Genomic DNA, 27,130 nt, shown 5'->3' with positions numbered 1-27,130 from the left:
ACAATGGTGTTGAACCAGGGCAAAAGAGTACATGTCAAAACCAGGCGGCGGAATAAAACACTCCAAAAATGGAGTAGACGACCATGCACATTACTAGCAATAACTTGCACTTATTATACACTCAGAGCAAGCTTGTCCTGAGACATCAGTCTCCACTTCATGTCTGTCACCATAAGAATGAATTCCCAGTCTGTGGGCGAGGGTACTCTGAGCTCAATTTATTGAAGGTTCACATTTTTCAACTTACCTCTTCGTTGAGGCTGAGGGCACGGAGAAGGGAGTCTAAATCGTCAAACTCAGCATAGCCAAATCCCTTCAATCGCTCAGGGTTGCTAGGTTCCCGCGGCAAGCGTACTGCACTGATCTGCATATGAAAATGGAGGGGAAAAAAGTGGTCTCAAATTGGTAGTTTTAGTAAAGGCAGGTAAGAATATATTGAAATGTTATCCAACACTTATAAACCCAGTGTCAGCCTGCAGTCAACTCTTGCGTGGTGCATTAAATGTCAGGTCTTCTACATTTTAGGCATTTTTTATTTCTTTTACGAAGCAGCTGATTTAGGCCATGCAGATGAGCTCGGACTGCTCAGTAAGTGTTAGTAAAGAGACTATCACCCCACGAATTTGCATGCGCTCTTATACCAACAGCAATCGGAAATGCAGGAAACCCCTATACGAATTACTTGTGAATCGTAGAGGTCATGTCCTTACCAGAGTGCTATAGACCACAAGGTCAAACAAGGGTAACAAGCAGTACATATGAACGAACAGCTTCCTAGATTCACTGAGCAGGATGGGAATTATAATGCACACTCTCCAGATTGAGCACTGACATTTTCACAATGGATTCAAGAGCCCATAAAAGTGCTCCACACCAGTTAGAAGCCAAAGGGCACCTCACACAAGGCACAGGAGGAGAGCGCTGGCTAGTAGTAACAATGAACCTTTTTAGTTGACCATGCCACTCTGAAACTTAAGTTTGGAGGGCTCAGCAGAAGAGAGAAAGTTAACTGCCTTACTCGTTCGACATGTTTTCATTTATTTTACTGGTAAACCACTGTGAGAAGGATTTAGATTAGTAACGTTAGTTTCTGCTACCTAAAGCTGGTCTACAAGAAAAAACTTAAACTCTTAATCAACTACTCGATAATTACTAATCAAGACACAAAGTTGCTGGTATCCGCTAGAAAGTGGGATTTGTGATGACAAGCACAAACCACAAGCTTAGGCCTTTTTATTTCATGCAGGTTTCGCAACCCTATGAAGGTATGGATTGGTATTTGTACAGCACGAATCTTGCAAGAGTGCAGAAAACTACATGGGGTGTTGGGAGGCTATACAAGATGGCGCACATCAAGTGGGTATTACACCAATACATTTCACACATTGCAATTACATTTTTTAGGCACGATTCAATGATTTAAAAAATGCTGTATTTATTTTTTAAACTAGGGTTCAAATGTTAGAAAACATATGAAAACTAAGTCCTGTACAAGTGGGTTCTCTGCACTATTGGATGTTCACCACACCTGTCCCTGCAGCAAGGCTCCTGAAACTTCTTACTACAACCTCACAATATTATACACTGTTCCAGCCTGGATATTATAGTCACACCCCTCCTAATATTTACACAGTTTATCCTTTACTTGGTATTTTACAAGATTAATTAACTTTTTTCCTGGAAAGTTATGCAAGGGGCTCCAGATATAGAAGAAAAGGTGTTTTCAAACACTGAAAAAACGATCAAAAGTGAAGCCTCCCACCCCAAGTCAGTTGCAAAAATTGTGAATAAATTAACCGAAAACAGCACTTACTTCATCCCCTACTGTGTATGTAGGAACAAAACAGTACACCCGCTCCCTCCCCACATTGACAGGACAAAACGAAAGCCACTATCTCCCATACTCACATTCAGCCCATGGAAAAATTTTAATATAGACTCTTCGCACACATCATAGGGGAGATTTCCAAGAAAAGCGGTGAAGGGAGGAGATTTAGGGAGTCTGCTTCTGTCCACATCAGGTTCACGAGCAGCACGAGGCGCCGTAGGCAGGATAGAGCGATCAATTGCAGGTGTCCGATAAGCATCATCATCGTTACTATGCCAAGTGGTAGAAACTAAAGCAGACATGTACCAATGTTAAAATAAATAGAAAACAAATTGCTAAACGAAGCACACTACAATGGTCAAACTTCACTTCCTAAAAAAGTCAATTTCTCCATTCATCACTGATTGCAGGTAGTAGTAGCGTGCCCTGAACTGGTCTTTGCATGGATGATCATAAAAGCAAGTTAGGCTTACTGCTAAGTTGGAACAACAAAGCTCCTAAAGATCAGCCTAGGTGCGACACCTTAGTGAAAGGCCATGGTGAGGAAACAAGAGCATGAGCACATGGATTCCAAGTATAAATCCCTAAAATAAGATTCCTGTATAGATCATCAAGTTACCGTTGAACATTCTGTTTAACTATTTGCTGTAACACAAAGGCTGAAAAATAATAGTCACGGATCCACCGCAACATATCAGGCAAGAAAAACTTCAGATGTGATAGAATTGTCATTCAGGGAGCCCTAGATGGAAAATGCTACTCACCAGTATGCATCTGTGCTTGGCATGTAGAGCTTCAGAGTTGTACACTGTGCATTAGATCGCCACCTGGTGTTGGGCTCGGATGATTGCAGGTTGTCTTCTTGGAAGAAGTCTTTGTTAGTCCCGATAGGTGACTTCTCCCTTGGACAATACTGCGCATGGGCATCGGCTCCATCCTTAGATTGTTTTTCGCCATGATGGGAAATGATGGAGTTAGTAGAAGTAAAGCAAAAAGGGATGTCCATGCGTATGCATCTAAGTAAGATAAAAACTGGAGCGGATACAAGTCCCGGGGAAGCGGGAGGGCGTGTACAACTCTGCAGCTCTACATGCCAAGAACAGATGCATACTGGTAAGTAGCATTTTCCGTTCGAGGCATATGAGCTGCAGATTGTACACTGTGCATCGATTGTGCAGCAGTATCCCCCTAGCGGTGGTCACTTGTATCCGTTGCAGTAGTTTGAAAGAGAGTTTTAAGGACAGCTTGGCCTACTGCAGCTTGCTGCTTGGCTTGCACATCAACACAATAGTGTTTAGTGAAGGTGTGAGGTGTAGACCATGTTGCTGCTTTGCATATGTCCTCTAGGGGTATGTTTCCTAAGAAAGCCATAGAGGCTCCTAGTTTGCGAGTGGAGTGCACTCTAGGAGGAACGGTTAATGTACGTTTAGCTTTTATATAGCATATTTGTATACACTTTACAATCCACCGCGCAATCCTGCCTTTAGAGATGGGGTTGCCTTTGTGCGGATGAGAGAAAGCGACAAACAGTTGTTTTGTTTTTCGAAAGGTTTTAGTTCTATCTATATAGTACAAGAGAGCTCTTTTAACATCTAATGTGTGTAAAGCTCTTTCCGCTACAGAGTCTGGGTTTTGGAAAAACACAGGTAATTCTACGGACTGATTTAGGTGAAAAGGAGTGATGACTTTTGGGAGAAATTTTGGATTAGATCTAAGAACCACTTTGTTTGAATGTATTTGAAAAAAATGGTTCTAGTATAGTGAAAGCTTGTATCTCACTTACTCTTCTGAGAGAGGTAATGGCAACAAGGAAAGCAGTTTTCCATGTTAGGAATTGCAGTTCACATTAATGTAGAGGCTCGAAAGGGGTCCCATGAGTCTTGTAAGGACAATATTTAGGTTCCACACAGGAGAAGGTGGTAACCTGGGTGGGATTATTCTTTTTAATCCTTGCATGAACGCTTTTATTGCAGAAACTCTGAAGAGACAGATGTTGCCTGTTTTGTAAATAGGCTGCAATTGCTGCAAGGTGCAGGCGTATGGAGGAATATGCCAAATTAGACCTTTGTAGATGTAGAAGGTAACAAATGATATTCTGGATGGAAGCATCCAGGGTATCAATTTGATTATTTGTGCAATATATTGCGAATCTTTTCCATTTAGAGGCGTAACACGCTCTGGTAGTGGGTTTCCTAGCCTCTTTAATAATGTTCATACAGTCTGGTGGTAGGTTTAGATAACCAAACTCTAAGACTTCAGGAGCCAGATCGCCAAATTCAGTTGGTTCGGGTCTGGATGTCTGATTTCTCCATGATTCTGTATTAACAGGGATGGAGTCAGTCGTAACTTTTGTTGTGGAACTAGAGAGAGTTCTAACAGTGTGGTGAACCACGGTTGGCGTGCCCATGTGGGAGCTACTAGGATAAGTTTGAGAGACTGTTGTCTGAGCTTGCGCACCAATAATGGAATTAGTGGGAGAGGCGGAAAAGCATACGCAAATCTGCCTGACCAGTTCATCCATATCGCATTGCCTTCGGACAGTGGGTGTGTAAACCTGGTGACGAAGGCTGGGTATTTTGCATTTTCGTGGGTGGCAAACAGATCTATGTGTGGATGACCCCACCTTTGGAAGAATGGCTGAAGAACTTGTGGATGCAGTTCCCATTCGTGAATCTGTTGTGACTGACGACTCAACAGATCTGCTATCTGATTGTGAACTCCTGGAAGGTGTTCTGCTAACAGATGTATGTTCTGAGCAATGGCCCATCTCCAAATGTTCTGTGCTAGCTGGGACAGTTGCAGAGAGTGTGTCCCCCCCTTGTTTTTGTATAGAGTACATGGCTGCCATTGTCCATCCGGCTTAGGACAGCCTTGTTTTGTACTTGAAGTTGGAAAGTCTTGAGTGCTAAGAATATTGCCAGCAGCTCTAGATGGTTGATATGGAGCAGTCTCTGTTGCGTGTTCCATTGACCCGGAGTTGTATGATGAAAGAGATGGGCTCCCCATCCTGTGAGGGATGCGTCTGTTGTGAGCACTACTTGTGGAACAGGCTCGAGGAACGGCCGCCCCGTTGTCAGGTTTTTGGTGTTGCACCACTGCAGAGAACGATGTGTGCGGCTGTCTACCAACACCAGGTCTGTTAGTTGACCTTGAGCTTGGTTCCACTGTTGTGCTAAGCACTTGTAATGGGCGCATTTGCAATCTTGCGTGTGGTACTATGAAGATGCAAGATGCCATTATGCCTATTAGTCTCATGAACACCCTGGCTTGCAGAGACTCTTGGTGTTGAAAAGCGGCGACTAAGGCTTGAATGCTCTGTATCCTGGTTGGACTGGGATAAGCTAGGGCTGTAGTCATGTGTATTGTAGCTCCTAGATACTGATGAACGTGCGAAGGCTGCAGGTGCGACTTGGTGTAGTTTATAGTAAACCCTAAGTCGTGCAACGTTTGAATTGTCTGATGTGTGTGTTGGATACACTGACTGAATGACTTGGCTTTTATGAGCCAATCGTCTAGAGAAGGGAAGACCTGTATTTGTTGTCTCCTGAGATATACTGCCACGACTGCTAGGCACTTTGTGAATACTTGCGGTGCCGTCGTCACTCTGAATGGAAGGACTTTGAACTGACAGTGTTGTCCTTCTAGTACAAACCTTAGATACTTCCAGGATGTATGGGGATATGGAAATAGGCGTCCTTTAGATCTAGTGTTGTAAGGAAATCGCCTTGTTGCAGCAGTGGAAGTACTTGTTGTAGAGTGATCATATGAAAATGATCTGATTGTATGTAATGGTTGAGGGGCCCGAGGTCGAGAATTGGCCTTAGTGTTCAGTCTTTCTTGGGAATTAGAACGTACAGCGAGTAAACCCCTGTTCCTTGCTCTTGTAAAGGAACTATCTGCATGGCAAGCATGGCAAGATGGCCGCCTGGTAGGAGCTCTAGTCCGGAGCTCCTAGTGCTTGGGATCCTGTTCATGGAAATATCCCGGCTAGCACCCATCTCCGCCGAGCAAAACAAGTAACTGGATTTATAACAAGTAACCGGTTTCACCACAAGTAACTGGATTTTAAAAGTACTCTCACCGGAACAGCAGCGGAGCCCTGAACGGTGGGGAGAGCCTGCTGTGGATACGGCTGCTGCTCAGGCGCTGGACATCGGAGGAGCTGGAGTCCAGGATCGCTTGGAGACGGTCGGCTGAGGGGCGCGAGTCGGAGGAAGGCACCCGTGACTGCACCGGATCTGTAGGGGTTCCACTGGGGTTTCGCACCGCTGGCCACGTCTGGAGCTCACCGTGAGTGCTGTGCTACCCACGGGAGGGCTACTAACGATCTGTGACCCCGCCCGTCACCACCGGAGCGGTCCTGAGGGGCGCGAGTCAGAGGAGGGCAACCGTGACTGCACCGGACCTGTGGTGGTTCCTCGGGGGAGCCTGGGGTGGCGAGTCGCACCTAGAGCAACGCATGCATCCAGCGGCGCATCGGCTGCAGCAATGAGAGCGGATCTCTGATCTGGGCTCACCGCGGACCCGGCAGCCCCGAGGAGATTGTCACCGCCGCGCCACCCCCCCCCCTGCAGGCATCGAGGGGGTTCGCTCCGCTGGGCATGACCGGAGCTCACCCCCGGGGGTCCCCCTCTCCCATCATCAACGGCTGCAGGATCAAGCCGGGTGAAGGGACGGGCACCGGGAGCATCGAGGCCTGCCACGGACGGACGGGACGGCTGGATCAGGCTTCTCAGCCAGGGGAGACATCGGCCATTCCCCGCGCCCCCCCTGCTGCCGCCGGAAGTTGGCGGGCACTGAGTTACAGCCTGGGCAGGGGTGCTACGAGTGGCGGCCTGAATCGCTAAAAGGTGTGTACACATTAGTTTTTACTCTACGGATCAGTTATGCGGTTTTTTCCCTCTCCCTGCCCGGACTGATCAAGTGATAGATTCCTCCTAACAAAGGTATTTTCGTCGACGTGGCAGAGTCTCTTTTTGTCTGAAATGGCAGGGGCTATAAACTAGAGTAATAAATCGCACCACTGCCCCAGATGACCATGAAGATGCATACCAACTCGGTCAGGGGTCACCTAAACTGTGATAAGGCTCTCTCCTCCTCACCAAGCAGCAACATGGAAGCAGCAACATAGAAGCTGGACCAACTCGACCTGCCCATTAATAGAAAGGGAAACTGAACTCGCTAAATCCAGCAACAACAGACAAAGGACTTATACTCCTGCCTCCCTATTCTCTATCCTGGCGGCCATCTTAGACTAGTCCACCACTTCGGTGGCCATCTTAGACTAGTCACCCTCATTAACTCACACCTATAGCTATCCCTTATTTCTCTTTTCTATTCTCTATGCTTCCCGCCCTATAACCTCGTGCACTTTTATTGCAGTATTAGATTTCTATTTGTATTTTATACATTTTGTGGAACCTGCACCTATTTCACTTTTTTTCCTCACCGGTACTGCACCGATCGCTACCTAATATTTTACCGGTTGCTCACTAGTGTCATATTTGTCTATTGCACCTATATTGGTTCCAGTATATCTTTAGTATTTTATTCCTATTTGTATACTGTATATTTTGTAAGCTGCTCCCATCTCACTCTTATCCCTATTATGCACTGATTGCTACCTCATATTTTGTTCATTCTTGTAAGCTGCACCCATTCACTTTCTATTCCTGGATTACACCGATGCTACCGCCTACATTCTGGTTATTTTTGGCCATTCACTAGTGTCGCTTTGGGTCCATTTAACTGATTGCTACCTCATATATCTTGTACATTTCTGTAAGCTGCACCCACTCGCTGTTTCCTGGACTGCACCGATTGCTACCTCTTATATTTTGGCTATTTTTGGCCACTCGCTAGTGTCACTTTTGTGCCACGTAACCTACGGCTGACAGTTGTTTTTTGCACATATGTATTTTTAGCGTTCTTCCTCCCATACCCACCTATACAGTCATCCCAACATGGATCTCATCTGCAAGCATACATATAGAAACAACTACCCATCCACTCTCACCAAAAAAGCCGCTAAACGCTTTAAACACAACTTCCTGAGGTCCCACCCTGAAACTCCCTTTGCCGACACCTACTTCTCACCGGGCAATGGAGCCCTGAACATTGATATCATCTTCCACACCTCACGCAGAGCTCAATGGAGAAAAGCGTTCCTCACCCTACTCACCGTCTCCACCACCAGGAAAACCGCTCATGGCCTAACTCTCTCCATCACACCATCCCAACTCTTCCCTGGCAGAACCACCATTACTATCTACAATAACAGGATTGTCCTAATTCAATCCACAGACAAGAACCTGGAACTATTAGTCAACCTGTTCCCCAAGTTCAAAGAGCACCTTTCCAAGCCTCGGACCTCCACCCATAACTCCTCCCGCACTATCACTCATGACGTCACAGCCCCCACTCACAACCCCTCTAACCTGGCACAGCATCAGAACGACACGCACCACGCCTCTACCCCCAGCACCCTAGTCAATCACCCACCTGCTGTTACCACCCCACATTCCTCAATCACAGCCACAAATCTCTCCCCCTCATACAGTAGCCGCCCCCCCCCCCCAACACCAACCCTTGGACCCCCACACATAGCACTCCCATTCCCCCCTCCCATGACATCACAACTTCCACCCACAACCACTTTAACCTAGATCAGCACCAGAACGACACGCATAACGACAAATCCTACCCTTTGTCCCCCCCCCTCTCTCAGTCCCCACTACCATCCGCTAACTAACCACGCAGAGCACACCACATCTATTATTATAACTCCCCCTCCCCACGACCGGACCATCTCCAACCCCATTCCCCCCCCCCACTCTTAGCCCTCACTACCCTTCAGGCTCCCCCATCACCACCATCATACACTCCACTTCCACCCCGCTCTCTCCGCCTGCCACGAATTCCCTCCTCTACGCCACCAACCTCCTCCGTACTTCTTCCACCCCCATCGCCCCCATACCCTCTCGCCTCCCTAACACCAACCCGTACGCCTACACCACGGAGCCCTGCATGAACACCAACCCACCCCCCCCACCCGATAACTCCCAGGTCAGCCACTCACCCATGACTTCCACCACCAGCACTAACACTTATCCCACGCTGGACAAGATTATGTCCTCCCTCCTCCAACTCAAAGAAGACATTCACACCATCAAAGAAGACATTCACACCATCAAAGAGATACTCATCACACCACCTAGACACACCTCACTCACCACCACGCCCCCTCTCAACTTGCTCTCCACCCGTCCTGATGACGCGCCCAAGCTACATCCCTCACACAGGACCGCGATCCATGCCCACAATCGCAACAACCGCACCCGCCGCCCACACTGGACCACGATCCCTGCCCACAATCGCAACAACCGCCCCCGTCGCACATGCAACCCTCTTTCGGATCTCGACACTCTCACCCTCCTCCGCTCCTACGACCGAGCTCCCCTAAACACCACAACCGCCTTGCACCTCCCCTTTCCCACGATACACTCAAATCCCCGTAGACCCTCCACACTAAACAGAACCTCCGTCCCGAATAACCTTGGAAAAGTCCCCCTCTCTCTAGTACCCTCTACCTCCCCTGACGCACCCAGTCTCAAATGCACCCTCCTAAACTGCAGATCGGCTTCTAGACACTCCTCCGCCATCGCTGATCTCATCCTAACATTGGACCTGGACCTAATCAGCTTGACTGAAACCTGGCTAACCGAATCTTCTACACCTATAATGGACATTCTGGTTCCCCCCCCAACTACCACATCATTAGGCTTGACAGGTCTGGCAAGATAGGTGGTGGAATCGCATGCATATACAGGAACAGCCTTTCTGTTCTGAAAGTCTCCGCACCTTCCCTACCCTCCCCAACTTCCTACGAATACATCTGCCTCGATATTATCAGTAATGGCAAACCGATATGCTCTCTTCACGGCATTTACCACCCACCCAGAGACAACCTCACCTTCGCCCAACAAATCATGGACATGATCTCAACAAACGCCGGACGACAGCTCACCCAAATATACCTTGGTGACTTCAACCTCCACTGGAACGATCACAATGATAAGGTGGTAAATAGTCTTAAAAGCTTCCTCAACGCCCTGGACCTCACACAATTATGCAACAGCCCGACCCACGAGAAAGGTTCTATCCTCGACCTTATCATCGCCAAAGAGGACGCTATTCAACTTGAGTCTATCCAACCCTGTGACTGGTCAGACCATCATATTGTCACATTCCACATCAATGAAAAAGTCAAACTCAACACGGTTCAATCCTCCAGACCTAAAGTCTGGAAAAGAGACTTGAAAAAACTAAACCCATACTCCCTACCCCCGAAGAGCCGCGACCTCCTGCTCCCTCCTACGGGCGCTACAGATGTCCAATCCTTGACTGACCACTATCTCAACGCCATGACCTCATTAATTAATGAGGCTGCTCCCATGCAGCTAAAAAGAGTCTCCGCTAAAATCTCCAATCCATGGTACGACGGGAGTCTCAATGAAGATAGACGAGCCATGCTAATGGCAGAGCGCACCTGGAGAACAGCTCCCTCTGCACTGCACCTGAAAACCCTGAAGAAAAAGAGAAACGCCTAATTCAGGAAAATTAAGCGCTCAAAAGCAAACTTCTTCAGCCTCCAGCTCGACCAAGCAAAAAACCGTCCAAGAAAACTGTTTGAGCTAATCAGAACACAAGCCAAGGAACAACCCCAACCTCTCAATACCTTGTGCGAAGCACCCTCCTGTGAAGACTTCGCCGATTTCTTTACCCAAAAAACTGACAACATAAAGAGTGATCTCCGCACTGACGCAAGCCTCTACACCACACCCAACTGCATAACACTCACCGAACCTAAAAACAATGCAACATGGTCATCCTTTGAAACCTACTCCGAAGAAGAAATAGGCAAACTGCTCAGCACCTTGAAACCTTCCAATCACCTCACGGATCCCCTTCCTGCTAACGCTGTCAAAGATTTCACCCCATTGCTCCTTCCACTCTGGACTAAAATTATCATCAGCTCGCTCCAAGAAGGAACAATCCCTGACTCCCTCAAAGTTGGACAAGTCACACCTTTGCTAAAGAAACCTACTGCCGACCCATCCGACTTAAACAACTACCGTCCCATCACCAATATTCCCACTCTCGCCAAACTATTGGAAAAATGCGCACAACTACAACTGACTAAACACATTGATCAGTTTGCTCTCCTCAACCCTCATCAATCAGGCTTCCGAGCAGGGCACAGTACTGAAACTGCGATGACCCACATAGTTGACGACGCACTTCAAATCCTAGATCAAAATGATACCTGCCTCCTCATCCTTCTTGATCTCTCTTCAGCATTCGACACTGTTAAACATGAGAATTTACTCTATCTTTTGAACACAAGAATGGGTCTATCTGGGACTGTTCACAAGTGGTTCACCTCCTTTTTACACAACAGGTCGCAGAAATTCAAGAGTAACAACCTGATGTCCTCGCCAATACCAGTTTCGTTAGGCGTCCCCCAAGGATCCTCCCTATCACCAACCTTGTTCAACCTAGTTATGGAACCTCTCACCACCTTGCTACAAGCATCCAATGTACTTTTTCACATGTACGCAGATGACACCCAACTATATCTCAAATTACAATCCCCTAATGACATTCTACTCCTGAACTCAACGATCAGAAGCACCCAATCCTGGCTTGCTGATAATCATCTCAAACTCAATGCTCTGAAAACAGAATTCCTTCTGATCTCACCTCCCGCGAAGATTTCTACCACTCAAACCTGGCTTAAACAGCTAACTGCACTCAATGTCCAACCCACCATAGTGGATTCAGCAAAATCCCTAGGCATAACTCTCGACTCCAATCTCAACATGCAGCATCATATCAGCAAGGCTACTAAGGGAGCGAACTTCCAAATCAATACCCTGAGGAAACGTAAACCCTTCCTACCAGCCAAAGACTTCCAAACTGCAGTACAAGCACTAGTAATCCCGCGAATTGAATACGGCAGCATCGCCCTCTGCGGTCTCCCGTTAACCACTACTGCACCCCTAAGAGCTTCTCTAAACGCTGCAGCGAGACTCATCACTGGATCAAAAAAACACTCGCATATCTCCCCTGACTTGAAATCCTTGAACTGGCTGCCTTTTGAAGCCAGAATACATCTGAAAATCGCCTGCATGACACACAAGGCTGTACACCTGAGCTCTCCCGGATACCTCACTCAGAAGCTGTCAATCTCTGGCGGATCTAGAAACACTAGAGGCACAAACAATCTTCTGCTAAAACCTCGAAGATTCCGGAAGGAAAAAACTTATAAACGCTCTTTCTCAGGAATGGCACCCAGGATCTGGAACTCACTTCCTCCTGAAACGAGGCTCATCTCCTCCATCACACTTTTTAAGAAAGAAGTAAAAGCTATTCTCATGGCCAAATACACGACCTATTAACGTGGATCTGTAAAGACTCTACACCGATCTGTATTGTTTTGCTCGAACTCTACGACTATGTGTCCCACCTGTATTATTGACCTACCTGACTACCTATGCACACATTCATCTGTAATATTTGCATTATTGATGTACCTGTTCTACTTTGCTCCCTCACATACCTACCCATCTCACTTATTACGTTTAATTTCGCTATACCTAATGACCTGCTACTCACTCTATGGTTGTATTCCCGGCTTTGTAAAGCGCTCTGATATCTGCAAAGATCTTGCTCGCGCTATATAAAACTTTCAAAATAAATAAATAAATCTGAATAGCACCTTTTTGTAGAAGTGACAGAACCTCTTGTCGAAGCAGAGTCAGGTGATCTGTAGACATTGGACGCTGCTTGGGAGGTATGTGTGGAGGGATTGCTGCAAGTTCTAGGCAGTAGCCATGTTGGATGATCTGTCTTACCCACTTGTCTGTTGTAATGGAGTTCCAGACAGGCAGGAACTGTGTTAGTCTGCCCCCCTACAGGAGTGGAATGCTGTGGGGGGAGCGTAGGGAAGTCATTGTTTAGTGGCAGAAGAGGATCGATTGTTGTTGTTACCGCGACCTCTTCCCTTGGTATTATTGCCTCTGGATCCTCCTCTATAATAACCCTTGTTAGAGGAAGTTTGCGACTAGAAAGATGTGGCAGTGTCTGCTCCAGTTTGTTTGGAGCCTCCTATGTAGAAGGAGCGACGAAAGGAGCCTCTAGCTGGTGTGGACTGTAAAGCCCCCATAGACTTGGCAGTGTCTGTATCTTTCTTCATTTTTTCTAGGGTAGTGTCTACCTCTGGGCCAAATTGGTTCTTATTAAATGGCTGCTTTAAAATGGTGGTTTGCACTTCTTATTTAAACCCTGAAATGCGTAACCATGCATGTCTCCTAAGTAGGACACTGGTATTTACAGCTCTAGATGCTGTGTCTGCGACATCTAGTGCGGATTTTATTGTGGCATTAGATATTAACTTGCCTTCTTGTATGAGGTCAGTAGCTTGATCCTTATACTGATCTGGTAGGTGCTCAAGCAATTTCTCTAATTGACCGTAATGAGCCCTATCGGAGCGAGAGAGGAGGGCCTGTGTATTGGCTATGCGCCAAAAGTTTGAAGCTTGTGCAGCTATTCTCTTGCCCGACGCATCAATGACTTTAGATTCTTTGTCAGGTGGGGGTGCTTCGCCAGAAGTTTGAGAATTGGCCCTCTTCCTAGCATTGGACACAACTAAAGAGTCTAGTGGCAAGTGTCCTTTAATGTAGACTGGATCTGTGGGTCTATATTTTTTCTCAATTCTGGGGTTCAATATTCTTGTACGTACAGGGTCTTTAAAGACCTCTGGAGCATGTTTATTCACCCCATTTATCATGGGAAGAATTTGAGCAAACCGCTGAGACTGCTCAAAGGTGTCTAAGAGAAAGTCTTCCTCAACGTCCTCTGAATGCATGGAGACACCATGGTATACAACAGATCTGTTTTAACAGATGACCAAACCCAATAGTATCCTCTCGAGGGGAAGGCTTTGATGGGTATGAATGTGGCTCAGGAACGTCAGGCACATTTTGGGGGTTTGTAAAGTCCCACACAGACAGTTTTAGTGTGGGGAAAGTCTACAGGGTATGAACTAGGTTCTTCTATAACGTCCCCTCAAAATCATATTCATCATCATTCTGCTGAGGCGAAGGTGATAATGGAGAATGTACAGGAGAGATTTGAGCTGATGTGTGAGGAGGAACAGGAGAAGAGGGAGATATAGGAGAGGAAGAGTGCATAGGAGAAGTTGCTTGGCAGGAACCACAGGTGTGGGTGGTGTCTCTGCTGGTCTCTTCTTGAGAGGCGTGGCTCCTACATGACCTGTGTTTGGGTCTATGTATATCTTGTCGAGGATCTGGTCGAAAAAGTTCTTCCTCATGTACAACCTTCTTGGGCGCCGATTTTTTCGGTGCCGGTGTAGGTTGCCTGGTCTCTTTAGCCTTGGAAGGTGTTGCAACGTCCTGTGGCATAGTTTTCGGTGCCGAAGGTGTCGTTACCGGCTTCGTAGGCATGTTCGAGGATTTGGGCACCTCGGAATCAGGCTTCTTGTTTTTCGGCACCGAAGGTCTAGAAGTGGGCGGCATCAGAGCCGGTGCTTCTTTCGGTTTGGGTACCGGAAAAGTGTTCTGTTTCGGTGTCGGTACTATTTTAGTCTTCGGAACGGAAGGATCTTTTGGCTTCGGTGCTGAGGCATCTTTGTGTTTCGGTGCCGATGGAAGAGGTTTGCTCTGCGTCGAGGCACTGGAAAGCGTAGTTCATTTCTTCGGAGCCGAGCTTGAAGGCGGGGCTTTTGAAGTAGATGGTCGGTCTCGACTGGGCCCCTTGGGCGGAGTGCTGACCTTTGCCTTCTGTTTGGGCAGTGTATGTGGTGCAGGGGCAGTCGTACTCACGCGCTGACCCGATGGAATGGAGTCGGAGTCGTCTGCCTCGGATACGATCTGGAGATCAGGTGAGTCTTCTTCGGAAACGAGCGGAACCTCGTCGAAGATATCTTCCGGTGCTGGAGCTGATCTCTTCATCTCATATCGACGGGCTCTCCGATCTCGGATGGTTTTCTTCGATGGGAAGGATGCACAAGCTGTGCAGGTCGACTCGTCGTGTTCCGGCGACAGACAGAGGTTGCAGAACTTGTGGTGGTCGCTATGTGGAAACTTTGCTAGACATACCGGGCATCTTTTGAACGGAGTTCTTTCCATGTGGTGTAGGCCGACGGCGTCGATAGGCCCAATGGCCCGCTTTGATGACCGGAATGGAAACGCTGGCGTCGAAAAGTATTGTATTCGATGTCGAAGTTAGTTTAACGTTTTAGGAAGTTCTGCGCGTCGAAATTGCAGATAAGTCGTTTTCTAGCCGGAGCGGAGAAACTTTCATCCGGACCCAGTGGAGGAAAAAAAACAATCTAAGGATGGAGCCGATGCCCATGCGCAGTATTGTCCAAGGGAGGAGTCACCTATCGGGACTAACAAAGACTTCTTCCAAGAAGGCAACAACCTGCAATCATCCGAGCCCAACACCAGGTGGCGCTCTAATGCACAGTGTACAATCTGCAGCTCATATGCCTCGAACATGTGTAATCCTTCAAACTAGTGCATAATACAAGACTACAAGAAATGTTAAAGCTTAAGAGAAACTCACCATCTCCTTCCAAATCATCTGTCTCATCAGCCCAACTGACAGGCTTGGAAGAGTAGCTGCTGCCACCCCCACGATCATAGCTGCTGCCTCCACGGTCATAGCCACTGCTGCCACGATCAAAGCTGCTTCCACCACGGTCATAGCCACTGCTGCCACGATCAAAGCTGCTGCCACCACGATCATAGCCACTGCTGCTACGGTCATAGCCACTGCTGCTACGGTCATAGCCACTGCTGCCACGGTCATAGCCACTGCTGCCACGGTCATAGCCACTGCTGCTCCCTCCACCACCACCAATGCTGCTGCCACCGCCACCTCCACCACCACCACTGCCACCAGTGGTATCAGCTGCCAAGAAGTCAGTGAGGGTCAGGGTCTTTGCCTTCTTCCCCTTCTTCTTAGCTGTAAAGAATAAATACAAGTCATTGCAATAATCAAAGGCCAAACACCACAATGTCACTAGACTGCATAAGCTAATGAGCTTCACCATGCCATTATAGGCTGGGCTAGATGTTTATTTTCAGGGTTTTATCATACACAATGAACTCATCATATGCTGCGAGCAAATACAAAAAGACTAACAAATTTGTCAAATAATACTTGTTCAGAATTGATAGCAAAGTCATAACCTTATTGGGGGGGGGGGGGCGGGTTGGGGAATCAATGAGGAAAGAAAAACAAAAAAGATCAGTATTTTCATATACATTAAGCACTCTAAAGCTACTACAGGGCTAGATCATAACTGAAAAGCCAGTTTCGGCGGATTTAACATTTAGCGCCCTAATAGGACAAAACATGCCAATTCCTGTGTTCAACATCCTCTCAAATGGAGGCAAGGCAGAGTCTGATCCCTTAAACTGTTGTAAAGAAATAACCTCGAAGTGCCAGATGATGAATCACAGAAAAATCAAAATGAACTTTATCACTACTGGATCCTGAAAAACCACAAAAGAGAAAGTAAAAGGTGATGACAGGATAAGACTTGCACCTGTAGAAACAAAGTATGCATCTGGTTACAAAGGACAATCAGAGGTGGACACGAAGTTCATAAACAGAGAAGAAACCTGGGTGACGGACTGTCTGAGGTGCCCGAATTGCCACAGAGTATTCTAGCCTTCAGCCAAGAGAATTGGTGTTTTCGGATGACAATGGAAAGACAAGTCAAGCAGTAGAGAAAAACATGGTTGCATTGCCCATATTGTAGCAAAGAGCCATTAGACAAGCGTCATCTGGGACTACATTTCTTAGAGGACATGAGGAATGTTTAAGGAAACGGGAATAACAGGCAAATATCCAGGACCAGTTCATCCATAGTGCATTGCCCAGCGACTGTGGGAAAGAGTAATTTGAGCTGACACATTTGGACTCTACATTTACACCCCCCCCCCCAAAGCACCTTGAGACCCCACAGGTGAGTAGTTCGCTTAACAAATCCCTGATTGATTGATTCATTCGAGTGTATTGCAAACAGGTTGATTGGGGACATACTACATAATTCTAAATATTTCTGCAGCACTTGAGGATGTCACTTCCATTAGTGGGTCTGTGGAGGACTCCTGCTGTGATTTGCAAGCTTGGTGCAGAACCCATGCGGGTGTTCTACCAGTAGATTGACGTAATGGGTTATGGTCCAACCTCAGACCTTACATTGAACTCTAGCAGTAGACTGAACGGTTTGCATCCTCCTTCTGTATGTAGTATATAACAGTCATGTCTGCACTAATCAGTAAAATTCCGCAACAAATTTGCAGAAAGAATGCTTTGATGGCTAGCTTAATCGCCTGCAGTTCCAATCCGTTGATGTGGAGGTAACCTTTTTGCATGGTCACCCGACCCTAAACTACTATGGCTGCATCAGTGTTGGTCACTAGAGGCTGAGGTTCGAGAAAAAAACCTAACCAATAACACATTTTCTGCTTTCCACCATTGTTTTGTGCTAATCACTGGACTCGACCAACACTAGAGCCTCACAGTCCCAGCAACCACTATATAGACAGACACTCTCAGAGCAGATGCATGCTTAACTTGGCATGTGGCACCAAGATAATGCATGATGCAATTATCTCTAAACGTTTCATACCTGTCCTCACTGTCAGAGGCTGCACCGTCTGGTAAAAGGGGTTGCCGCCTGTGGAAGGTCTCTGCTTTCTCTAAACTGGGCCAGCCTTTTAAAGTCACTGCATTTAGTGATGTCCCTAGGGTGGCTTGCATTTGCTGGGAGTTTACGTTTGATTTTTCACAAAGACAGTGACCCTTAATTGGTCTAGGAACGACTTGTGGTTTTGCTTTTTGTCAGCAAGGCATTGGCCTCAACTCTTTCCCTTCATCAGCCAGTCATCCAAGTAAGGAAAAAAGTGGATGTGATGCGTGCTCACAAGATCTAAACATCTCGTAAATACCCTCAGAGTGACTACAACGTTTTATTGGTATATATCCACCTGCCAGAAAACGTACATATTGGTTGTGAACAGTAGATATGGCGAGTTGGAAATATACATCCTTGAAGTCGTGAACTACCACGTAGTCTACTTGCTGGAGAAGAGGAATGATGTTTGGCTGGGTCATAATCTTGAAATGGTTAGGCATAACCTTTGGATTTAGCACCCAGAGATTTGAATTGGGTGCAAGTATACATCTTTGTTTGGAATAAGCAAGTATAGAAGTACACTCATTCTGGTTCTTTGACAGAAACATCTTGATTGCTCCTTTGCAGAGAAGCACCTGGAATTGTTGAGCATTAGATTCATACTGTATGATCGTGGTGGTATGCTGGGTTATCTTGTGTAAAACGTTGAGGCAATATTCTTGTGCACTGATTGAAAGTACCAACTAACCTGAGGACATATCTTCCAGGGCCAAAGAACCAATTATGACAGGAACCAATGTACTATCCAATGATGAAACACATTGGTTTATACTGCAATTGTTCCATGTTATAAAAAGCCATCTCATGCTATACACACAAACGCCACCCACAGGATTCACACCAAACTGTAGTTATACAGGGGAAATTTGAAAAACCTGCTGGACAGAGTTAGCAGAACATGTCACTGTTCAACAGAGCCCTTTTCTAAGGGCCAAGAACAATTTCACACCACCATTGGTACAGAACAACCCACAGAGTTCAGAGAAACTTTCATAACCATAATTTTTCTCCACAATAGATGCCTGGTAAGATGGTTAGCCCAACATTTTGAACCTCCTTAATACATCACAATCCCCAACCTCAAAGCAACAGACAATCCACCAACACATTTAAATATGAGGGGAGCGAAGTACGCAGACAAAAAAAAAATGTAGAGCAGCTCAGTGCGGTAAAGTGGAGTATGCATGGTGTGGTAGCGCACGGCCATTATAGCCAACACATCTTCAATTGAAAGGACCATTACATGTGCACATACAGTTTAAAAGATAAAAGTGCACAAACAATGTGAGAAACGGTCTTCACTGATTTTTATGGTATTAAAATTTGTTTCCACCACACTTCATAAGTAGCAAAAAATTTGCTCCATTGGTGCTGCCCTGATTCTGATATATTGTGAAATATCTGCACAGATCATTTACTTTTTGTTGCGTTCTAGAAAAAAACAAAAACATAGCACAGCCTTCTGTCCAACACACCCCCAGCAGCCATCTGCTTAATGATCTTTCATGCTTATGGTAAGTAGGAGGTAGGTCCTAAAGTCCAAGTAGTGCAATTACTTTACTACTATTCAACTTCCAGTCTGATGTCTTCCGTGCTAAGGAGTGTGCTTAGATCGCATGGATGTGGTGAAATTATTTTGTAGATGTAGACCACACAACACCAAGCTTTTGGTTGACAAGTGCTGTTGTATGTGGTTCTTGTTGTTAGAGGGGTTACTGCATAGGCTAGGGTTCTGATTTGCTACGAGGACTAGGGTTTCCAATTGGACTTCGGGATTAGGGCTTAAGCTTTGGTTGGCGGCTAGGTCTTACATTGGCTCTAGGGTTTAGGTTCGGATTGGTTTTAGTTAGGGTTCCAATGGCCAATAAGGCAATTTTAAGCATAGGGCTTAGGGTGTCTTAGCCTGGGCACCCTGTTTCTGATTTGAGTCAGGCCTACAGCCAGAGATGCTGCCCAATTTTCTACTTATGATCTACCACCTTAACCCTCCACATAGGCCAAAATCCAAACGCTATCAGCAAAGGCATTCTACTCATGCACCACAAACAATACTTCATGCATATTTCAATGTGTACTGAACCACTACAAAACCCCACATACCTCAACTATACACTATTCTACTTTTACTACAAGACTATGGCACCTACATTCTAACACAAAACACAACTCTGTCCTATACCACCAACACATCACAAATACTACAAAAAGCCACAGTATACAGAATGTTAATGCATCCAGACACACTCGCTGCTCAAACAAAAACACCAGCTCTATCCTTAACTTGCTCCCAACAGATCCCCTTCTATCATAACAAAACCCATACTTAGCCTCCATTCACAACATCCACCAACACCCACATCCTTTTTTATCAATTACACACAACCATATAATCCTTACACATCACTCCACCACACACATTACCTATTCCAGTGATCCAATCTAACACTCATAACTCTTGTCCATCCCCCTCTTAAGGACACCACTTATTCTTCTCCAAAACACACCACCACGCCTGTACTATTCAAATACCACTCACCAGCAGTACTGCACATACAAATCGTTCACAGAAACACACATCACTATCTCCTCTCACTACTCCACAAAAACCACACAACGCGCAATAGATTCTCTCCCCCCTCTCCCCCCAAACCCTTACTACTATGGTCTCCAAAATTACCCTTCATAGACTCCTCCATCCTCTACACCTCCTGGCTCAACCTGATCATCAGTTTACAACTTTGGTTTCCGAAACCACCCGAATAAATTCTCCCTCATGTTCTCTCCTATGACTCATCCCAATCCTCATTTTTCTACTGATTTTCTTTCTCCCTAATAACTTTATACGGGCCCTTCTTCTGGGAAGCTGGCTCTGTATATACTATACCAAAATGAGGTATAGTGTGCACTGAGTCCAGTGGAACCCCAAAGATAAGCAAAGGTAAAAGTAGATATCACCTTACTCTCTATTTGTGGTAGTGTGGGCGAGCAGTAAGGCTTTATCAGAAGGTAGTGTTAAGCATTTGTTGTACACAGTCCGGCAAGAAATGATGTCACACACTCAGACTGAACTCAGACCAATTTGTTTGTATAAAAATATTATTTCGTTCACCGCCTAATCCATTTCAAATTCATTAATAGAATATATTACACACCTGCTAGACTTTAGATACGGCCTGAGAGCCACGGCGGACTGTGAGAGATGCCGCGCCCCAGACGCAGGGTTCTTACACCTCGCCTGGCAGTGCCCTGATGTGTGGGATTTCTGGACTAAGATCTTTGCTGAGATTAGCGAAGCGGTGGAATTTGACATCGCTCCGAACCCGGGGATGGCCCTGTTGGGATACACTAAACAGCTGCCGGTGTGTGCGTAGGCTGGTGGGCATGGGACTGCTAATAGAGCGCAAAGTGGTAGCATGCTGCTGGATGAGAGGCCCTGCTCCGACCCCTGCGCGATGGGCCCGTGAGATGGTGTTCTGTTGTACGCAATCTAAAAATTACAGCGAACTCCTCCACCCCCCCACAAGCAGGCACAGGAACTTTTGGGGACTCTATAAAAAAATATCTGGCACGCGAGAGAGATGGCAATGCGACTGTCGAGCTGTATGAGGGCGGAGCCTGACAGGTGCGCTGAGTGGTGACTCTGGGTCGCTTTAAGCTCCTTGTACCTGACTCTGCAGTGAGGTGGGGGGGACAGTGCTGCTTATGACACACATTTGCAATATTTGCTGTCTTCGCTATGATAGGTTATAAGTCTGCCGCCTGCCCTACTTTCTGGGTTGTTGGCTAAATGGCTGTGTAATTCCTGTCATGTGGTATGATAACAGTTAAGTGGATGCACTTGTGCCTTGAAGGGTGGGTGGGGGGTTCTGATGCGTTCTATGGGGACTAATGTTTGCTTCCTTTTTTTTTAAACTTGCAAAATAAAGTAATTAAAAAAAATATTATTTCGTTATTTTATTTCTAGAAACAAACCGTGCCTGGCACAGGTAAGTGTAAATTGTTTCTTTTCAAGGCGGTTTAAACAATACAAGCATGCTGAATGGCAATGACTTCGCTACAGGTTTGTAAATACTTTGAATACAGTGGAAATTAATGTTTGATTACTTTAATACTTTATGGATTACTTTTTCTACCCAGTGTGATATGCCTAGGTATCACACTGGGACTATTCATTGAGAAAAGGTAAGTAAGCAGTTGTTCGATATTTGCAGAATGGGCAAGAGTTGTAAGGTGGTAGTATGCGGGCAGAGTTCAGTGGGGAAGACTGCCATCCTGGAACAGCTGTTATATAGTGCACATGTAGTCGGCACAGTGATCTGACATCGATGTCATCATAGGAGCTGCGGAAGACTTCAGTACACAGGAGGCCTTGCTGGATTTCTTTCTACGACCCAAGTGGTGGGAGTGTGTTGCAGGCATTTGGCTGTGGGCACCATATTGGAAGGTGGATAGAGTAAAGCTGACATTCTTTGACTGATGGCAACATTTCGTACTATGTGTTTTTGGATTTGACGGGGCACCAGTTGTAGGGTGGTGGTGTTAACTGGAACTTTAAAGAAGGGGAATGGTGTCCATGTTTTGCTTCTCTGTGTTGCAGTGGCCCATGGAAAATACTTGTCCAAGGCTTCTCAGGTGCTAGTTCCAGCATTGGTGCAAGAGGAGAGTGGTCATGGGGGAGCATCCACAAAATGTTCATTCTCACCCATTCCCACCTCTGAGGTAGAGGCTGCCATAGTGGTCCCCTCCACGTTGTTTTACTTCCCTGGGACAATAATTGGACATTGACCAGACCTTTAACCTATCCCCTAACATCAGGACCTCGAACCAGCGGAACTTACCCCAGACTGTGGAGATTAATCGATTTGGCTGATGCCCGGTGAAGCTATCAGATAGTTAAAAGAGGAGATTGGTTATGGAATCCCCCTCCCCCCCCCCGTCACCTACCCAGCCGGACTTGGGGCAGATTTTCCCCTTGTCTCTACGTCCTATCTTCTTCCTACCCATTTAGCCTATCCCCTTACCCTTCCTCGCTCCATCCACCTTGTCCCCTATGTTCTTTAAATGTTTCTCTTAATACTTATCTAACTTTTAACTGATGTAAATTGCAACGTTATTGTTCCTCATGTAAAGCGCTCCGATTCCTTCGGGTCTAGCCAGCACTATACAAAACTCGTTAATTAAATATGTTCCCATTTAGTACTCTTTCTCTCCGTCTACTTCCCTAGCTCCTATCCCCTCTTCCCTGAATCTCTCCCCCTGCCTGCTACTCTGCCTAGCCCCCTGTCCTTTGTGCCCTTTGACTAAGCACTCCTTCTCCCCTGGTTGGGGAAAGATCCAATATTTACACACTGGAGTCTCAGCGAACCCACTGAGAGGGTCCACTGCGCCAAGGGAGCCACTCACACTTGAGGTATGGTATGGTACTCCTTGCCAAAGCACTCCCTCTCCCCTTTTTGGGGAAGGATCCAGTATGTAGGCCTTGGAGTCTCAGAGACCGCTCAGAGTCCACTGCGTAAAGGGAGCCTCTGGCAACAGAGATAGGGAAGTGATACCACTTCCCCTGGGATCACAGCTTACTGGACTTTTGGACGTTGCTTTGACTCATCAACCGGTTTGTGTCCCAGTCACTCTTCCCCTCCTCTTCCCATGCTGTGTCTCACCCTCCCCTCCTCCTTTCCACCTTCATTATTTGTCTACTTCCCCTGCTCCTACCGCCCTCCCCTGAATCTCTCCTCTTGCGTGCTTTTCCCCTTACGTATTTGTGCTTATTGTTTCTCGACCTTACAAGTAACTACGTTGCCATGCTCTAAGAACTGTGTAACAATGTAACCTGTAACTATGATCTGATACTCATGTAAAGCGCTCTGATACCTCCAGGTCTAGCCAACGCTACATAAAACCTTTAAAATACCTCAACACAAAACAATTTTCACAAGAAAGCAGTGAATGCAGTCCTACGGGAGGAAATTAGGTTATCGGTTTCAAGATAAGTATTTGGATTCGGGAGTTTGTTTCCTAGGGTTAGAACCATGGTTCACTATCAAAACACCCAAGGGCAGCCGGGTGCTTAAGCCAATTGTTATCCAATGGGGGATAGGGGGCCTCCGGTTGGTGGATGGTCACGAGCAGGCCACAAGGTAGTGGGAGCAACGCTCCTGGTGTTAGGCTCACGGTAAAGGGGATCCGATTTAGCACCCAAAGTACAAGGGCAGCGGGGTGCTTGGTTTATTTCAATGGGGATTCTCTGGTTCCAACAATGACTGTAGGCTCTGGGACAAAGACCTTCTGAGGGGGCCACCGGTTGGAGAGGTAAGTTGGGATGCTGGGATAAAGTCAATTGAGCCATTTCAAGGCCGTGGGGCGTTAGGTGAAGGAGTGTCTTTAAGCGTCTAGTTTTCTTACCAGCTTCGGTCGCGGTATCCTCTAGAAAGACTGCAGGCATCGACTGGAGAGTCGAGACCGGTCAGATCACCAGATCTCAGGCCAGGATCACCGGGGAGATGACCTCGTGTTGTTGGGCCACTCGGACTGTGGGGTCAGCTGCAGACTTGCGGATTTGGCTGGAGCCAGATTATGTGGGTGAGCAAATCAGGTGCTCACTGGAGACAAAGTCTTGGGCTTGGAAGTCAGGGCAAGTCCTTTGGGTTCTGGAGGCTGCTGGCTGCAGGACACACATTGGGATTTTGCTGGAGCAGGTTCGAGGTGGGGACAGGAAGGGAAGGCTGGGGCCAAGTCAGTGGGCGTCCAAGTTTCAGCACAGCTTCTTCAGTCCTTGTTGATTCTTGTCTGATGAGGCAAGGTTCAGGGTTGCCCCCAAATACTAGATTTAGGGGTGTTACAGGTAAGTAAAGGCTGGGACCAATGGGTCCCTTCCTTGGGGGTGGGTACACCCCCTATTATGTCATCCTCCAGTGGGAGGGGGGCATATGCCTCTCTGGTTGGCTGGATCCCCCAATCTGCAAGATGGTGGGGACTGAAGGTTGTGCTTCACCGCGCCTCCCCCATCTGAGGGGTGGTGTTGGCAAAGGTGGGCACCCCTCCCTTCCTCACTTGGTTTTCCTGCCGATTCTCCAGCCTAAAGTGGGGGTCAGAACCGGTGGGAGCCATTTGCTGGAGGCAGCAAATAGCTGGGGTAGTTGACAAAGGCACCAAGCCTTTGAAGCTTCCCCTTCGTGGACCCTGCCCATCCTGGGGGAGGCAGCTTGGCACCTCGTTCCAGAATGTGCATTGTTCCAGACCCCCAAGAGCAGCAGGCTCTCGACCCAGGGGTCCAGAAACATGCTTGGTGGTGGCAGCTGGCAAGCAGCCACTCAGCCAGGACACGAGAGTTAGGTTGTTTTTCAGGGAGATGCCCTCAGAGTACATTTTTCATTAAATCCCACATCGGCATCAGTGTGAGTTTCATGGGCTGAGAAGTTAGATACCAAACTTCCCAGTTTTCAGTAAAGCCATGATGGTACTGTGGAGTTCGTACTGACAGCCTCCCAGCACCATATACTGCACTTACAATGGCTAAGAATTGGCTTAGACACTGTAGGGGTACATGGCTCATGCACCTGTACCCACACGACTGGTATAGTGCACCCAGCTCAAGGGGTGGCTGACCTATGCCAGGGCAGTGGGTTGTGAGTATGGCACACAGGGATGTATGACAAGTCGACTCTTCACTTTGTTCTGCACCAAACATGTAGCCTAAAATGTGCGAGTATGTGTGTGTGTGTGTGTGTGCTAAGATACAGTGCCTCAAAAACTGCAGTCCTTGGAGGCCTTCCCTGGGCACAGTGCCCTTGGTACCTATGGTATCATTTACAAGGGACTGACATGTGGCCCAGGAGTGCCTACTGGGTTTTGTCTTAATGCAGTTTTTAGGGAAGGACATAGGCCCTGGGAACCTGTTTTGGAAGAAAGCCAGGGAACACTCAAAGTACAAAAGCAATTTAGCAAAAAGTGGGGGCAACCATGGAAAAAGAACAATTTCTTACACTTCCCTACTCCATTTCTCCTTCACTCATCCCAGACCTCAAGTTACTACTATGATCTCCCAATTGACACTTGTGGTTTTCTTTTCTTTCCTTCCATTACTCTATTCAATTCAACTAACAGTCTCACATGTCCTCCGCTCCAATTAACTTGTACCTCCCTATACTAACACTTCACTCATTTCCCTATACTAATCCACCACTAATCCTTTTGGGTTCCCGAGTAGCATGCTACTCACTGAAAAGCGCTTTGGTGCCTCGTCAGAGGAAGAACAAACTACATAAATACAATTACAATTATAATCCTCTCACTGAAGTCAGAGAAACATAAGTAAACGCCAAGCTCCCTCAGAAGACGGAGCCTGATAATTGACCTCTCTTGCACAGCAAATGTGACCATATATGAACAAGCTTTAAAGATCGATTACAGAAATCAAGCACTGGTGGAAGGATAACGTAAATGGGGTTTGGGCAAAAAAAAGGGACGAACTCAAGCTGCACAGCCTAGAACAGCCAGCAAACAAAGCAAGAGAATGTGCGTTACAAAACGCAAAGCCATTGATAAGCAATGGGCAGAATGCCTTTTGACAGATCTGGTGCGCAGTGGACTAATGCATCCACTGTAGGGGCCTGTGTTCGACCTCATGGTCACAGGTTCTAATCCCAGCGGGTCCACTCAGCCTTTCATCCATCCATCTGAGGTTGATAAAATGAGTACTATTGAGTTGGGTAACAATATACATCTGTTATTCAGCGCCTTGAGACCCTTGGGTGTTACGTGTGCTTTACAAATATGCGTTATGTCATTCCTGGGGAAGCTTTCTGAATGTCCCTAAGATGCCGTTAGCAAACCAGACAGCTGCGCTGCCTGGCAGGCTTACGACCTAAACAAGCAGTGACAAAGCTCACAGGTCCTGCCTATATGAGAGCTATTGACTTTGTCAATGTCTCTTATCCATGCTGTAGAACATAGTGGCATCTGTGCAGCATGGGTAAAAGTTACATTAAAAAAGCATTGGCAAAGCCAATAGGTTTCATCTATGTGAGATCTAGTGGCTTTGTCAATTTGTTTTTATTGCTACAGTGGTGCAAGCTGCTGTGCTACATAGCTTTGAAGAAAGAAAAAAAAACTATATGACGTGGCCAGACCGAGTTACAGTGCTTTTTTTTTACTTTATCCAAGTACAAAAAAGTTAAAATTGCTATATTCCCTACATTTGTTTTCTTGAAGAAATACCTATTGCAGTTACCAGCATGTCAAAGTGTAGCTAGCTGTAACACTGAGCATGGAGAGGGTGTGGCGTTCCTGCCAGAGCTGCTGATTTTGGAGCTGGGAAACCAGGTTTGAGTCTCCGCACCAGCTGATGCTGGGCAAATCACTTATTATCCCTGTAGAAATGAATGTGTCCTTGTGTAATGTAACAAGCGCTCGTGTGAAGCGCTCTGTGTCCTTCCAGATGATTTTACACTATATAAAGCAAGCTAGGACTAGCTAGTGAGGAAGGGGCCAGCAGTAGAGAGTGAGGT

At 46.7% G+C, this 27,130-nt stretch overlaps 1 protein-coding gene across 2 annotated transcripts in view; it reads right to left on the bottom strand.

Annotated features, from left to right (window-relative positions):
* The window catches only part of EIF4B (eukaryotic translation initiation factor 4B), a 521,766-nt gene that overhangs the window by 455,596 nt on the left and 39,040 nt on the right, over positions 1-27,130 (bottom strand). For both annotated transcript variants that reach the window (XM_078689169.1, XM_078689170.1), the window contains exons 2-4: positions 15,479-15,880; positions 1,909-2,117; positions 248-364 (exon numbers count right to left, since the gene is read on the bottom strand). In XM_078689169.1, the coding sequence (XP_078545295.1) occupies positions 248-364; positions 1,909-2,117; positions 15,479-15,880 (728 nt within the window). The remainder of the gene's footprint in view (positions 1-247; positions 365-1,908; positions 2,118-15,478; positions 15,881-27,130) is intronic.

This window comes from Lissotriton helveticus, chromosome 1_1 (assembly GCF_964261635.1).
Source record: "Lissotriton helveticus chromosome 1_1, aLisHel1.1, whole genome shotgun sequence".
In the NCBI taxonomy this organism is placed as follows: Eukaryota; Metazoa; Chordata; class Amphibia; order Caudata; family Salamandridae; genus Lissotriton; species Lissotriton helveticus.
This window is presented reverse-complemented; position numbering and strand designations above follow the sequence as displayed.